The sequence below is a fragment of the Drechmeria coniospora genome, chromosome 01 (genome assembly GCF_001625195.1).
Source record: "Drechmeria coniospora strain ARSEF 6962 chromosome 01, whole genome shotgun sequence".
Classification (NCBI taxonomy): Eukaryota; Fungi; Ascomycota; class Sordariomycetes; order Hypocreales; family Ophiocordycipitaceae; genus Drechmeria; species Drechmeria coniospora.
The window spans coordinates 7,092,062-7,107,196 of record NC_054389.1 but is presented as its reverse complement, the minus strand read 5'-3'; the positions used below and the strand labels follow the sequence as shown (position 1 = coordinate 7,107,196).

Below are 15,135 nucleotides of genomic sequence, written 5' to 3'. Positions count from 1 at the left end.
GTACGGGGTGGGTGTAAGTAGGTGTACTCGGTGCTTGTGCCTGTAATAGGAAGATAAACTTGCATATACAACGTAGGTCCTCCAGAGAAGTATACTTCACTGTACTACGAAGTATGTACATGTACACACTGCACACCTACTTACTGCTCCAGTATCACCTAATATCCCAGGATTGCAGACTACTGTACAGTACCTAGTACTTACAGTGCTCCGTCCTAGCCTACCTACAGAACAACTATATGTAAGTGCTTAGTTGTATGTGCACCTACGAGTCACTGGGGGTACTTGGGTGCACCAGTACATGTACTGTACGTAACACCTACACGTATATTGTATTGTAATAATGCTTGTGCATGTTTTTTTACGAGTAGAGGAATAGTACGGTATTAATATTACGGAATGGTTCGTTCTATGCCAAGAATGAATCATGGAGGACGAGATGGAAGTTCTCAGGCATACTTACGTGCACTTGTATACGGAGTACTTGTGACGATGTTGTTTAATTGGCATGTACCTAAATGTACACGTACTTGAGACTGCACGTTGTACCTGTACTAGGTTTACTAGGTAAGTAAGTACTCCGAACAAAGACATATATATGTGCAAGTACAAATGGGTGTACGTGCGGCGGCGCCGTCCTTTGTACAAGTACCTGTAGAAATGCGAGGATCCGTCTCTGAACATCATCCCGAGCTAGTGGACAGCATAAGTGCTGTACTGTTACCTGCACCGTCCTTCCGTTACCAATACTCCTTGCTTTAAATGTATTATCGCGTCTTCATCATTCGTCTACACATCTTTACGTACGTGATTATATTTATTAAAATGCATCTTCCCGGTTTGGGCCATTCTACAGCAGATGATCGTGGTCTCCTTCGTGGTCTCTTGTCTCGTCTTGTCATATCCTGTCCCCGCGGCCAGGGTTCCCCACATAGTGAGTGATACGGAAACCGAGGCACCTGTATTCAGTACATGTACAACGTATACTTCATACCTGCATGAACGAGTACTTGTACAAGTGCTCCGTACTGCTATTGGACATCGCGGAGAGTGAAATACCTATTATTACTGTACAATTCATGTACAGTACGGAGCACTGAGTACTCAAGTAAGTACAGCACTGATACGATCCATGCACTCTTTTAGCCCTCGTAGGGTGCGGAGGGTAATTACAGGGACCTGTAAGTACTGTATGCATGAAGTCAGTACCCCTAAGTACATGCACGGATCAATACTCCGTACTTGCTTATATAGGCGTATCAGGTAAGTACATGTGATTAGGTGTGCATCAGGATATGTATCGACGGTGGAGGTGTTCTTGGCGATTTTTGTACTTACTTGCAAGTACGGAGTACGGAGTCCAGAGCGCATACAACTACATGTACATACAGTAAGTGAACAATTGCACAAAGGTGCCGTGCAATTGCAGTACACCAACTTTAAGGAATGTAACGCTGCGACGATAAAGCATACATGTGCATTGTAGTTATAAGCACTTGCACTTACAGCGAGCCACTGTCCATCACGCTGCCGCGGTTATACCGAAGTACTTGTACACCTAGCCAGTACCAAAAGTCCACCAAGGTGAACGGAAGTGCAAGTTGGAACTATTACTGCAAGTACTTCAGTGCTACAGTAATACTGCACATGCACATGCAACTAAGTAAGTATTCACTCCGTATATGTAAATGCATCAACGTTTTCTGTACGTAATGTATATATGCGCATATATTTACTTATACGTAACAAGATTATTAGGCATGATTTCTTCTTGGCGGTAATTCCGTTCGCCGTACAACTACATATGTACCAAGTAATATGACGGAGTAATAGGGAGTCTGTAAAGCAATGTGCAGTAGGGGTACAAGCACATATACATGCGCTTCCTGGTCCGGTACACGTACTATTAAGTACTTCTCCGTATTATAAGTACTAAACCCCATGGACTCCTACATATACGACATGTAATAGTATTATTTGCAGTGCTGGTATTATTCCTTGCTGCAAGTCCTTATGTACTTGAACGGAGTACTTGTACAAGTTAGTGTGCTGTATGCGTAGTGCTTACCTAGTAAGTACTCAGGTGTAAGTAGGCACGTAGGCGAGGACTCCGTACTGCCTTTTTTTCCACGAGAAACCCCACAAGTTGTCTTCGCGTCCGTCCGCATGCTCTGTACTTGCTGTAAGTAAGTACTTACTCCATAATGTAGCGGGGATGATAACAAAGCAGATTGATACTGTACAAGTACATTACTTACATACTTGCCTCCATGTATTGACACAAGTATATCCGGGCTCGCAAGTATACTTATACTGTACTTGCCACTAACTACAAATACTGTACCAGTGTGCATGGACTGTACTGTAAATGCTTAGGTGTATGGAATACGAATAGCATTCGCAATCAACAGTGGATATTGCGCTTGGGCGAGTTCTCACAAGTAAACACAAGAACGTCAAGTACAGTACTTACGGAGCACAGTACTTACGGAGCACAGTACCTAAGTACTACTTAATTACTCAATACTGCTACATGGAGGGAGCATGTACTCCACAAGTACACCCACTCGCCGTATTAGGGCCAACGCCCGATGTCACTGCTGCCTCTCCGTGAATGCTCAATCGAGGTAGTGCTAGCAGCATGTAGTTGGTAACAACAACTAACACGCCTAACAGTGCGACTTCGCTGCTGGTGCTCGAGTTGGCACAACACGCACGAGTCACTGCCAACCCAGGCGGCTCGAGTAAGCATGTTGGTTGCTGGTGGAACAAGTGCAGAACGCTCAAGCATAAGCAAGTATGGACAGACCCGAACTCGTCCTCGGTCGGGCAAGACCTTCTCGTCCGTCATTCGTGCAACCTCTACTCTCCTCTGCACCTTACCATGCTCCCTCGTCGACCCCTCCTCGCCGCCGCCGCCGGTGTCGGCGTGACGGCCGCGACGACGACCGTCGACCTCTTCATCCCCCTGCTTTCGCGCACGCATCAGCTGGTCGGGTCTGTGGTCAACGTCGACTCGGACGCGACAACGTACGCCATCACCTGCGGTCCTGAGGTGCGCAAGAATGTATGCTTCATCGGCGGCACCGACTCCTTGACCATGGTGCGAGGGCCGTCGACCGTTTCCCTGAGCTTCGTCGACACGCAAAGGATAGGAAAGGCAAGCGCCATCTTGTAAGCATGTCATCCGATCGCAACGCCTTCCTTCGTCGCTAAGCGTGCCCTCGTCCATCGTCAGGACGGAGGAAATGATCTGTTCGTCCGACTCTCCAAGCCATGGCGCGGCGTGCGATGTCATGCGCACCGAGACCAACGCCATGGGGATCCAGCTCGGCACGTTTCATACGAGCATCCCCGACTACGAGGCCCTCGTGTACCCCGTCACCATGACCGCTGGCGCCGAAAAGCTCACTTCCTCCCCGCCGACGGTCAAGACCGGAGCCAGCCTGGGGCCGAACCCGACAATGACCGTCACCAACACGGCTGCGGGCAATCCCTCGTCCACGTCGTCGACGACGAGCACGAGCAGCATCGGAAATCCAGCGGCGACGCAGAATACGCTCCTCGCTGCTGCTGCCGCCCTTATCGCCGGAGCGGCCCTTTTGCTATGAGACTCGCCATCCCTCACCATGGAGAGGGGCGTGCCTTGATCATGCGAACTGTATGGGCAAAAATGCATGGAAGTGCACGGAAGTGGGCACGAGGATAAGGTGCAATGGTGCAACATGGCCAGACGCCGGCCAGTCATGGAGGAAAAAGAACGAATGTACTTGGGATATTCAAAGGGCACGGAGTTTGCGTCTTGCCTAGTACTTTGTACAGTAGTGTACAGCTGCGATGAATACTTGTATCTATGGGATTATATCAACTCACCTGGAAGTTTCAGCTCAAATCCATAAAGTACTTGCGAACAGAATTGGCCACGGAGGACGACGCTGCGAGGTACGCTAGCAACGCTCCGGTCATTTTGTACTGCTGGACGTTCTGGCACGCCGACACCACCTCTAAGTTGTTGCATAAGATGCTACAAAACCACGACGTGGTACGAGGTAGGCAATAATACTAGGAGTCCTCGTGCACTTGTCATTTGTGGTTGTCCCGTACCGTTAGTACGCTGCTGCAAGTCCGGAGTTAATGTATTACTTACTTACAGCTGTGCCTCCAGATACTAGCCCAAGAGCCCCGTATTTATAGGTACTGTACAGTGCCTACAGTGCCTACAGTGCGTAACTGAAGGATGTAATAATACACCACATACTAGTACGGTATGTGGGTAATAGTAGGTACTTAAGTAGCACTAGCACTCCGTAAGTACTTACGTCTCTACCACTGTACGGAGTACAGTAAGTGCTGGCTCTTACTTACTTAGTTGTACTAAGTAGTATCTCCCTCTAGTGCCTGTTACTGTAACTGTACTGTAAGTACTCCGTAGTGCGCGGAGTGTCGGCTCTACACCCCTCCGCACAGTATTAGGTGAAAGTACATACAGGTATGGCCCTCCAGTGCGGAGCATGATGCAACCATCATTATTACCCCACTCGTTCATTTCATCCACGTCTCCTGACGACCTCGTCCTCACCACTTCCGCAATTCCTCTCCTCCGTCCCTTCCACCGGCACAGCCAGCCAGGCCCGGCCTGTCTTCGTCCTTTCACCCGACTCCTCCTGCCCTGCCCCGACTCCAAAAAGGCCCGATGCCGTCGACGTCCCGTCCTCGCCTTCCCTGTAACGATGGCAGACTTCGACGGCGAGTCGGCCCTCTCTCCCGACGACGAGGAACAGCTGTGGTCCTGTACGTCTTCGCCCATCCATCCCCGGGCCGACGGCGCAAGGCCGGTCACGCTAACGAGCAGACGAGCCTTCAGCTCTCGAAAAGTCTCTGTCGAGCGATGGCGAATCCCACGAATCCATCGACGACGCACTTCGAGCCTGGCTGGCCCATTCGACGGCCATCGGCAATCGAGACGATGACCCCGACTCCCAGCATCATCTTCTGGCCTGCGCCCACCTGCTCCTCGACAGCCGCCTCTTCGAGGCAAACAAAGGCTACGTCCGCACCCAGATCATCCACAGCCTCCTGCAGGAGGACGAGACGGCCCCCTTGCACGCCGTCGCCAGCCTGCTCCTCCTCGACGGCCTCCGAGACGTCTTCAGCTTCCCACGCATGATCGACGAGGGTTGCTTCACGCGCCTGCTCGAGCTGATAAAGGGTCGCCGGGGCGACAAGGACATTCGCCTCCATCGCCTCCTCCTGCAGCTCATGTACGAGATGTCTCGCGTCGAGCGCTTGACGGCGGCCGACCTCATGCTCGTCGGCGACGACTTCATCCACGACTTGTTCCGCATCATCGAGGGCGTGTCCGACGACGTCCAGGACCCGTACCACTACCCGACCATCAGGGTTCTCGTACGCCTGCCCCGAACCGCCCCGCCGCCGAGACGAAGCCGAAGGGGCGAGTGGACGCTGACCCTTGCACACACAGCTCGTCCTCAACGAACAATACATGCTGGCCTCGACCGACACGGCCGCAGATGCCGATCCGACGCCGACGCCGCTGACGAACCGCATCATCAAGTGCCTTAGCCTCCACGGGCCGCTCTTCCGCACCTTTGGCGAGAACATCATCCTGCTCCTGAACCGCGAGACCGAGACGTCGCTTCAGCTCCTCATCCTCAAGCTGCTCTACCTCCTCTTCACCACCAAGGCAACGTATGAGTACTTCTACACCAACGACTTGCGCGTTCTGCTCGACGTCATCATCCGCAACTTGATGGACCTGCCCGACGAAAAGGTGTCGCTGCGCCACACCTACCTGCGCGTCATGTTTCCCCTGCTGGCACATACCCAGCTGAATCAGCCACCGCACTACAAGCAGGAGGAGATCCTGCGCGTCCTGAGGATACTGCGTGGCTCCAAGAATGCTCATTTTGCTCCGGCCGACGAGACGACCCTGCGTCTGGTTGAGCGGGTGACCAGGGTCGGCTGGCTTGAGCCATCATCGGATGCCGGCGACGCCTCGGCCCCGGCCGTCGTGGCCCACAAGTTCCTCGGCATCAGCCTGTCGCCGACTCAGTACGCGAGCAGCATCAGCGTCGGGGATGTTGCTGGCGTCATGGAACGTCCCGGCGTGCAGACGCCGAGCCGCCACGCGGCGGATGCTAGAGGCAGGGATTCCCTCGCCCCCGATGCGCTCTCGCGCGGAGATGTCGCAAAACCGGCGAGGAGAAGCAAGATCCTTCCGGCGGTGCCCAAGCACCGCCATGGCACTCCCTTCATCCAGGTGCCCGAGGTGCAGATCAACGGCTCGGGAAAGAAAGTGCCACCCAGAGCACCACCGCCACGAAGATTTGGCAGAAAATTGAAAGTGGCAGAAGAACACGCCGCAGAGCCGTCCATCCCTGAATGAAGCAACTGGGCTTTGGGATATAATGCGATACGAGAGACCCGCCCAAGAACGGATAACGACACGTTGGTTGCACTAATACTCTATGCTGTGCCATGTTCCACCGGAAGCATCAATGATATGAATGATGCTGGTGTCCAACACGGCGATCGCTAGATATTTCCGGTCTGTTTGACCACCAAGACTTGTCTGAACCCGTCTGTCTGGACCTGTCTTGGCCATCATTGGGGGGGGGGGGGGGGCAGACCCTTGGAGGGGGCTGACACAATACAAGGGTTGCATGGACTGGGACTGATCTTGCGTCAAACTCGGAGTGCGCGTTCATATGCTGGTTCAATTGATATCCGTGTCTGATGAATATATGTATAAAACCCCCAAATATATGTACAGATACCAAGGAATAAAATCACGATTCTGCATTTCATTCAACAAGCGAACGGCTGAAAAGACGGTCCCGTCCGTCAGGCGCCCAGCACCCAAAGTTCAACGCCCAGGACGCCGAATTTTTCGCCCGCGTCGCTGAGGGCTTCGTTACCAAACGTCTCGCAACGGGAGCTGTGGCCAACTTCAAGCGAGTCATCGAGCCACAGGCCGTAATGGCCACCCCCGGCGCCGACACTGAGGAAGCCGGTCTCGCAGTTTATGAAAAAGTCATTGAGACCACTACAAGGGAATGCCTTGAAGCGTATGGACTCGACAGGTGAGCACGTACCGCTCCCCGGCGCCGACCTGGACTTCGTAGGTGCCAGCGACGGACTGTGCGTCGGCATTGTCGTATCTGCCGAGGGTGGTAGCGGAAGGGATGTGATGGTCGATGCGCGCCAGAGAAAGCACTCCCCGTTGCCAAAGAAACTCGGGGCTGGATGGGGAAGTTCGGAAAGATAGGCGCCAAAGATCTGCTCTCACCCATACCGTGGCGTACTGGTCAGCCCGAGGCATGCTTTTGCCGCAGATTCATCAAACGGTGGGATTCAACTCACCCCGCCCTCTTGGTCCTTGACAACGATGACGAAGCCCACCCTACGGCCGTCGAAATGCCGGCACTTTTGATACAATGTGGATAGGCTGGCACCGTCCTGCTCGAGGCTGTAGAGAAGCTGCCAGTCCTCGACGATTCGCAATCGCTCTGGGACCATGGCACGAATCTCCTCGGCCAAGACAGTGCTCAGCAACCTGGCAGAACCGGTGGTGCTGTCTCGATACCCCTGAAGAACGAGCGGGTCGAGGGGCGGCGGTCGAAACGGGCTCGGTCGCCTCACCGTTGGGTTGAACACGCCGCTGATTCCATCTTGGTCCTGCGATCCTTGAAAAGACGGTTCCGATTCCCCAGCCAGCCTGCCCTCGGAAGAAAAGCGACGAATGAGACCTGTCCACATGCTACTAGAGGCGATGTCGAGAGGTTTGGCGGCGAGTGATGGCTCGATTCGACTGCGCTGTGGCCGCTGCTAGAATCCGCATTCGCAAAGGAGGTGCTCGATGCGATCGGAGGCTGGATCGTCCTCGACCAAAAGTGCTTCTCGGCTTGGGGGTTCGGCAACGCCGTGACTTCTGCAGTCTGTGGTCTGTCCGCGATAGGCGGAGTTGGCCGATGCTGTTCGACGGAGCTAGGTGACGTAATTGGAGGTCTTGACTACCTACTACCGGATGAGAGGTTTAGGTACAGCTCAGGAGTCGGCACGACAAAACATCGGACGGGGAGTGATGAGGAAAAGTCAAACGCAGAGCTTGCGACTGTTGAAACGATGCCACATCCCCAGTCCCGCTACTTGGAGTTATAGGACCTTTTTTAAGTTGAGTTCTAGTCCCTGATTCGGGGTGCGCTGTTGATAATGCGAACATTCCTTTGCCGCTTGCTAAATTAGGCATAGTCTCGTTGGTTTCAAAGAGGAGGGAGACGAACTGTAACATTGCTTTTACTTAGTTCGTCTCAATGGATTTACGAGTGCAGAGTCATTCCATCATATCTACAACTACATGTACGAAGTGAATGTCCTACTGATATGAGAAATTATTTGAAAGAGTACAGTATATATCTTGAAGCTTTGACTTTTAATGTGACAAAATACTTGACTGAATAGAGCAAGTTCATAGCAAACACATTCCTGCATACTCCGTCAGTATTGAATAGCTTGTTAAATTACCCAGTGCTCTTCTAAAATTATTGATGTATTTATTCTTGTGCGTTCTTGGGTACGTACAGTGTTTATTGTATATAGCAAATATTGCCATGGCAGAAGTATGTTTGCAGAGCAGTGGAACCAGTCTGGTTTGTAAGTAACTGGCGCATATTCCGCTTCAACAAGTACCCCCCGTACATGCGTTTTAATCTCGAAAGAGTCGCATCAACTCGACAGCCCTACCGCTTCACTTCATTATTCATATCATACCCCATCACCGCTTGCAGTACCCCCTCGGGCGATGGCGACTTCGCCGAGACGTCGGGCGGGCAGCCAAAGGTTTCGATTAGATACGACTTCGTCGTCGGACCAATCGTAGCGATAAATGTCCTGCCATCGGCCCCTTGCTCATCGACCTGGCCAGTGATTGCGTCCAATCTGCCGAGGCCACGCAACATACTATCACAGCCAGTCGGGGAGAAGACTACAACCCATCTGGATGGCGAGCTTTGTGTTTCACGCAACCAGACATCAAAGTCGGCAGAAAAGGGCTCTCTGACGCCCGTGCTGTATACCACTTCCTCATCGACCCGTATCCTTCTGTCGGCGGGAAGGGCAAGACTCATGAGGATACGGGGAATGATGTCGCGTCGTGTTTCGCCAACCAAAAAAAGCAGCGGCGGTTTGCTTGAGGCGTTCGGATACCAGCGAGCATAGTGCTCGAGTATGAATTCCGCAAGCGCCTCGCCATTTCCCGTGTGGTCGCCAAACACTTGCAGCGCTGGTTGTTGAGGGACTGCTTTCAAGGCGCGGGTAGTTGCGGGCCCAACGCTGTAGATGGGTATGTCTTGGAGAAAAGGCCAGCTAGGGTCGGAGCCATCTTCTCGTCGATCAATACGTCTCGTCAGCGCCTAGCATCATCGACAAGTCACCGTTGATTTCCATGGCACCAAACTGCACCTTTGCCCCTCTCGACGACCCTGGCAAAGGCCTCGACGGCCCTCTGGGATGTGAAGACCAGCCCTCCGTAGTCGCAGCCGTCACGGTACCCAATTTTTCGCGACTTTAGAAGGCCGTCCAGTCTGTTTACGCCGTCGTCGTGTATTGTATGCGATAGCACAGATAAAAACCGCGGTTCGAAGCTTCGGCCATGTGTTGTGCAAGTTTGGGACGAAGAAAAAAGGTCCTCGTAGGAATCGTTGGGAGTCGACTTGGTCTTGAGCAGAAGGATAGGAATGGGCATGGGGTCATCTGCCTCAGACGACGCTGCCCTGTTGATTTCCGACAAGGACGATGTCATGGCCAGCAATCGAAGTGCACGATGTATCCAGAAGAGATGGGGTTGCGGATCAAGGCTGACTACTAAGTAGGTAGCAGCGGCGACGTATCGATATTACTGTAGCAGGTCGGTCCCGGCGGGGCTACAGCAGCTTCCTGCTACGAATACTACTGTACTCCATGACGGGAAAACTCCTATGGTAAAATGTTCTTGTATTATTATTTAATACTTTAATATTCTCCAAGTATCCGTAAAGAATGCCACTGTATTCTACAGTATACATGAGCCTACAGCTATAAAAAGAGCTCTTTCAGGCTAGGTAATGTTTTATGTAGTAACCAATAGACTCCATGAAGCTCCCATGAACTTGTACAGCTTCCCCTTTGGCGGGCGACACAGGGGTCCGGTTTTAGTGCAGCGCACTGAATCGTCAAGTTACAGCACAACTACTGTTCAGTACACTTACGAGAGCCCATCCTTCGTCGCACTTACACACCTAGTATTGCATCGCGGAGCAGACAAGCTGCCGTCATGGCTCACCATCGACATTTGCTTCAGCATGATTCCATCTCTGGCGACGCCATCTTCTCGCCTACTGTCGCCCGCCTTGCCGCCTCCAATGCCCGTGATTGGTCTCACATCGATTCCTGGATCGCCTCCAAGTTCCCTCCTGGAACCACCTTGCCCCCCTTCGAACGGAATCGCGACACTCTCGAGGCACTCTTGGCTCTTGTGTCCGCCAACGAGGCTGCCGATGAGGAAAATCGAATGCTCCTTCAAGCCGAGATCGCGGCCCTCGAGGAAGTTAAGAGCGCACATGCTGCGGTATCGATGCATACCTCGCCGAGACAGCACATCCTCACCATGATACAAGATGAGCTTTCGGAGGAGGGAAAGATGTCTCTCGACTCCCTCGCCAGGACGGTCGTGCAAACGGAAGCCACCCATCTGGATCCTTGTGAGCTGGGGAGCGCCATCGTGGCCTTGCAGAGCTCCATCTGTGAAGTCGAACAGATGACCGACCGCGTCGATTCCCTCCAACGCCTTTTCCACCGTGAGTCGGAGCAGGCTACGCAGCTCCTCCGCGCTCTAGAGGGCGATGACTACGCGCCGCCCGCCGACCTGGCAACGGTAAACCTGAACCTGCAGCGCAGAATCAAGTCAATGTCTACGAAACACCCAGCCGCTGCCACCACCACTGTCGCCTCCGTTGCTGCCGTTGGCCACCCTACCGTCAAGGATATTGCGATCGAGGAGCAGCATGTCCACGCTTTGCTTGACCGGAAGAGGATCTTGGAGACGGAGATGGCCAGATTTGCCCATTTTGCCAGCGATTCCCGATAGTTTGCCTCGATGGTCCGGTCGACAGCCCCGAAGTGCCAAATGCTGGCAGTCTCGCCTCAGGACGCCGCCGCACCAGAGGGATTGGTTGAACGTTGAGCGAAGCCGAAAAGGCCATAAGGTAACCACTACGACCGATCGCATTTCACCTCTACGTAGCCATCGAGTTGTGAATTCTTCCCGTATCGACTACGTCAATTCGCTCCTTTGTACTCACTGATTTCGCCGGCTCTTCCCGGACACGGCCCCCCCGAGCCTCCCAAACTGCCTGCCCAGGCCGGACTTCTTCGCCGACTGTATCGGAACGACCGGTGCGACATCCTTCTGAGGCACCGGCGGCGGTCCTGCGCCCGATCCCTTGCCGTCCTTTCCCTTCACCTCCGATGCGCCATCGCCCGTTCGCAGGTCGCCAGCCATGGGTATTTCGTCGCTGTCCAGCTTGTGTCGCTGTGTTCTTCTCGCCCTCTCTTGAACGCTGCGAAACTTCTCCAACAGCTCCACCCAACGGATGATGCCGTCTTCTCGGCCTTTCAGTCGATTTGGCCTATCATAGCTGGACATGCTGGTCGACGCCATGGTCCTATCATCGATGCCATCAGCCATGCTTCTCATTCATCGGGGAGGTCCTACAATGCAAAATCGCCGCGGCATCGCAGGCATTGGTTTGCGGCTCAAGAGGCAAGTGCATGGACCGACTTACGCTTTGGGTGCAACGTGAAGATAGCCGATGGAGCTAACACTGTTCAGCCGGTTCTTCAGTGCCGCAAACGCCGACGATTGCGGCAGCAACATCAAGATCCCGTACATGCACTTGTACAAGTAGGGGTATTTCTCCGGCTCCAACAGCTGAAGCCTCAGGTCTGGTCCCGGGCGATGGCATGAGTTAGCAAGGGACTGCTCCGACTCCCCATGGCCTCGGGAGGATCAGGCGGGTGTGCTCACAGGTGAAGACGGGGGATTCGATGAGCTGGACCAATTTATCAACCTGAATCAAGAGGTCGACTGTCATGTCCAGTTCGCCGCTATGTTCAGTTAGTCCCATTCCAACAGCTGCCACGAGGTGGGCTCGGGCCATGGGATGGACGCCTACAAAATCTGCAGCAAATGATATGCTTGTTCGTAGGCCTGCGCGAGCAAACACAACGAAAAGGTGGCTACAGCGTTGTAGCACCAAGACCTGAACAAGGCCACGAAAAGAGTCTGGCCATCCCTGGTCTCCAGATTCCGCAACCTCTTTCGCACCTCCCCTAATTGGGGCGCGGTGATAAGATTGTTGTTGAGATTTTGCACCATGATGCTGGCAAACTCCACGTCTTCTTCCTTCTCGATGCAGTCGGCCAATGTGCGATAAATCCGCTCGGGGTTGAGGCTCGTGCATAGTTGGCGTATTATGAGGTTCCCTCGCGTTTCCAGCAGCTTACGGTCCGTCGAGAAGAGTTGTAGGAGGTTCACCATGAAGTTTGCAAAATAGTCATCCTCGCTGTTTCGGGAAATTTGCGACAGTAGCTGAAGATCTTTTTTCACCACGGCATCCGACGGGTCGGACAGAGTCTTCAGAAGCGCCGGAAAGGTACCGTCGTTGAAGGCGATAACTTTGCGGGGAGCCTTCCTGTGCAGCATGATGAGCCACGTCAGTGCGGCAACTCGGGTTGCCTCGTGGTCGTTAAGGAAGAGAAGAGTGAGCGAGTTGACGGCGGCAGCATAGTCAAGGTCGCCATGAAAGGAGATAGCATCGGCGGCAGATGAGACTGACGGGTCATTCTTTGGTGTTGGACTCTGCGCATCCTGATCGCGCGAGCTCGATAAAGATGCCCTGCTGGGTTCATCGGCTCTGTCGCTTGAAAAGGCTAGGCGTAAGCCGACGGAGTACTGCGCTTGGGGTGCATGAGGGTTGTTGATTCCTGACTCGTCCGACAGGGACACGATGTAGTCCATGAGACAATTGTTCACCCTCGTTGCCGCCCGGTGAATGGTTTCTTTGCCGCTGGCCATGGCAGGCAACATGTGGGCCAAGATTTTTGGCGTCGAAGGAAGCACTTCTTCCGGGCAAATGTCGAGAAACTCGACTATCCACCGCAGAGATTCCAACAAGCAGTCCTCCTCTTCGGTATAGGTTTACGGTTAGCAAGACGGAGCCTTTCGCAAAGCGCGGGATTCACACCTAGGGGAGAATCCAAAGTCGCCGTCAGGATTTCTAGGATTTCCCTGTAGTTGACCTCCACATCATGACCTGGCATCCAGTCGTCCTCTTCACTGTCTTCGACATTCGCATTCGAGCCATCGAACTCCAACTCCTCTCCCTCTTCTAGAGCACCCTGCTCGCTCTCGGTGTTGGTAGACTCGTTGTGCTGCCTGTTTCCTTCTCCGTGGGATTTTCTGCTGTCCACAGGACCTTTTTTTATCTGAGAGATTCGTTTTATTTCGTTTAGGAATTTGTCAAGGCATGCGTGTGTGGCGGTTCGAACATCGGCGTTCTGGTCACTGAGAAATTTGAGCAAGCCGCCCAAGAATTCCGGCAAATAGGTGACAAATTGAAGGTCAGGTATGGAGTCCAACAAAGTGATCCAGCCGACGAGGAACTGCCGAGTGAAGGGGTTGATGACCCAAATACGTTCCTTGAGAAGCGGGAGAAACCTGGGCAGAGAGAAGGCGGTGGGTAGAGGAGCGTCTTGATCCTCCTGGTCACCTTCTTCATTGTCCTCGGCAGGGACGGGGCCTTCCAGGATAGAGACGTAAGATGAGGCTGATTCCGATACAATGTCTTTTATGAGTCGGTCAAGCAGCTCAGCTCCGTTCTTCACCGAAAGTTCCGAATCCGCCCCGAGCTGAAGACATGGAGGGGCAGTGTTAGCAGGACATGGATTCGATCAATATTCCCGCCAGAGAGGGCAGGAAGCTTACCCGGCAGAGTTGATCAAAGATGTTGTTAAAATATACCAATATTTCACCCTTGGCGACCTTGGCAATATTGTACATGGCCTCGCAGGCATAGTACCTCACTCTGGCATCTTGGTCGGTGAAGCAGGCAAGAACGGGCGGCACGATCCTTGCCAGATATCGTGGCAGTTCCTGAAATGGCTGTTAGCCCGAAGCCCGACCAGGTAAGAAGCGGATCCAAGCCGGACAAGGAGAAGGGGACAATGAAGGCTCGGCGCGACGAGGGATAGTAATACCGGACCCAGGGCAATGGCGGCGGCGGCGAGACCGATGAGGCCTCCATTGCGAGCATGTGGTTGGTGGACTGCATAGGCAAAATCATTGTAGAGCTGCTCGAGGATGTCGTATACCCGTTGGTAGTCTTTCGATGCCACGAGATCTCGGATGACCTTCTCGAGCCTGGAGGAAGTCGCAAGGTCAATACTGAGAACATTCCCGGCTATCAAACGATGAATAGTTGTCTGTTAAAATTGACGTACTCGAGAGCGCCGACCTTCCGCTTGTCGTAAAGCTTGTCGTTCAAAGACCGCTGGATGTAGGCATCCATGGTGGCTGCTTTGACTGCGTCGAGCAGGAGGTTGCTTTCACCGGTTTCCTACCATTGAGTGACGACATTCACGATTGAAGTAAGTAGTCGGTTGTCGCACCTTTGGTATTGGACAAAAGGCGCTAAGCAAACTACACACGGATCCTAGTAGCACGTTACCCTGGACAAAGAAATACATGTACATGTACAACATTGTTACTAACAGTGTCCAACAACTTAGGATATGAATTCCTTTTTCCAGCTTCGGGTCAATGCACGATACCACATGCTTACATGAAGTATTTATTTTGTATTAATATAATTCATATTTTATTTTACATTATTTTATTCATAGTTATAATTAGCTCGTCATCACTTTGTGTAGTTAAATAATAAAATGAAGGAGATATAAATAATAAGAAAATTCATGAAGTTCATTTACATGTGAAAAATAATATATTTAAAAGTACGCAGTCCATCAATTGCATTGCTTGTATTAAATGGAAACCCTCGCAAGGGGGGGGAGAAACGT

At 52.7% G+C, this 15,135-nt stretch overlaps 6 protein-coding genes across 6 annotated transcripts; 3 read left to right on the top strand and 3 right to left on the bottom strand.

Annotated features, from left to right (window-relative positions):
* Positions 1-2,884: 2,884 nt before the first annotated feature.
* On the top strand, positions 2,885-3,611 carry DCS_01849 (uncharacterized protein; the record flags this gene model as incomplete). The annotated part of the gene is made up of 2 exons (XM_040799180.1): positions 2,885-3,174; positions 3,239-3,611. The coding sequence occupies 2 exons, from the start codon at positions 2,885-2,887 to the stop codon at positions 3,609-3,611; spliced, it is 663 nt and encodes a 220-aa protein (XP_040660063.1).
* Positions 3,612-4,730: 1,119 nt separating this feature from the next.
* DCS_01848 (uncharacterized protein) lies at positions 4,731-6,406 on the top strand (the record flags this gene model as incomplete). Its single annotated transcript, XM_040799179.1, has 3 exons — positions 4,731-4,791; positions 4,853-5,406; positions 5,483-6,406. The coding sequence occupies 3 exons, from the start codon at positions 4,731-4,733 to the stop codon at positions 6,404-6,406; spliced, it is 1,539 nt and encodes a 512-aa protein (XP_040660062.1).
* Positions 6,407-6,864: 458 nt separating this feature from the next.
* DCS_01847 (oxidation resistance protein 1) lies at positions 6,865-7,779 on the bottom strand (the record flags this gene model as incomplete). Its single annotated transcript, XM_040799178.1, has 3 exons — positions 6,865-7,066; positions 7,116-7,324; positions 7,384-7,779. The coding sequence occupies 3 exons, from the start codon at positions 7,777-7,779 to the stop codon at positions 6,865-6,867; spliced, it is 807 nt and encodes a 268-aa protein (XP_040660061.1).
* A 980-nt stretch (positions 7,780-8,759) lies between these two features.
* On the bottom strand, positions 8,760-9,820 carry DCS_01846 (uroporphyrinogen-III synthase; the record flags this gene model as incomplete). Its single annotated transcript, XM_040799177.1, has 2 exons — positions 8,760-9,431; positions 9,500-9,820. 2 exons carry the CDS (start codon positions 9,818-9,820, stop codon positions 8,760-8,762), a joined length of 993 nt encoding a protein of 330 aa, XP_040660060.1.
* Positions 9,821-10,330: 510 nt separating this feature from the next.
* Positions 10,331-11,143, top strand: DCS_01845 (uncharacterized protein; the record flags this gene model as incomplete). Its single annotated transcript, XM_040799176.1, has 1 exon — positions 10,331-11,143. One exon carries the CDS (start codon positions 10,331-10,333, stop codon positions 11,141-11,143), a length of 813 nt encoding a protein of 270 aa, XP_040660059.1.
* A 210-nt stretch (positions 11,144-11,353) lies between these two features.
* DCS_01844 (Armadillo-type fold domain containing protein) lies at positions 11,354-14,624 on the bottom strand (the record flags this gene model as incomplete). The annotated part of the gene is made up of 8 exons (XM_040799175.1): positions 11,354-11,720; positions 11,841-12,000; positions 12,083-12,162; positions 12,231-13,242; positions 13,302-13,965; positions 14,042-14,209; positions 14,314-14,476; positions 14,557-14,624. The coding sequence occupies 8 exons, from the start codon at positions 14,622-14,624 to the stop codon at positions 11,354-11,356; spliced, it is 2,682 nt and encodes an 893-aa protein (XP_040660058.1).
* Between the last annotated feature and the right edge of the window lie 511 nt (positions 14,625-15,135).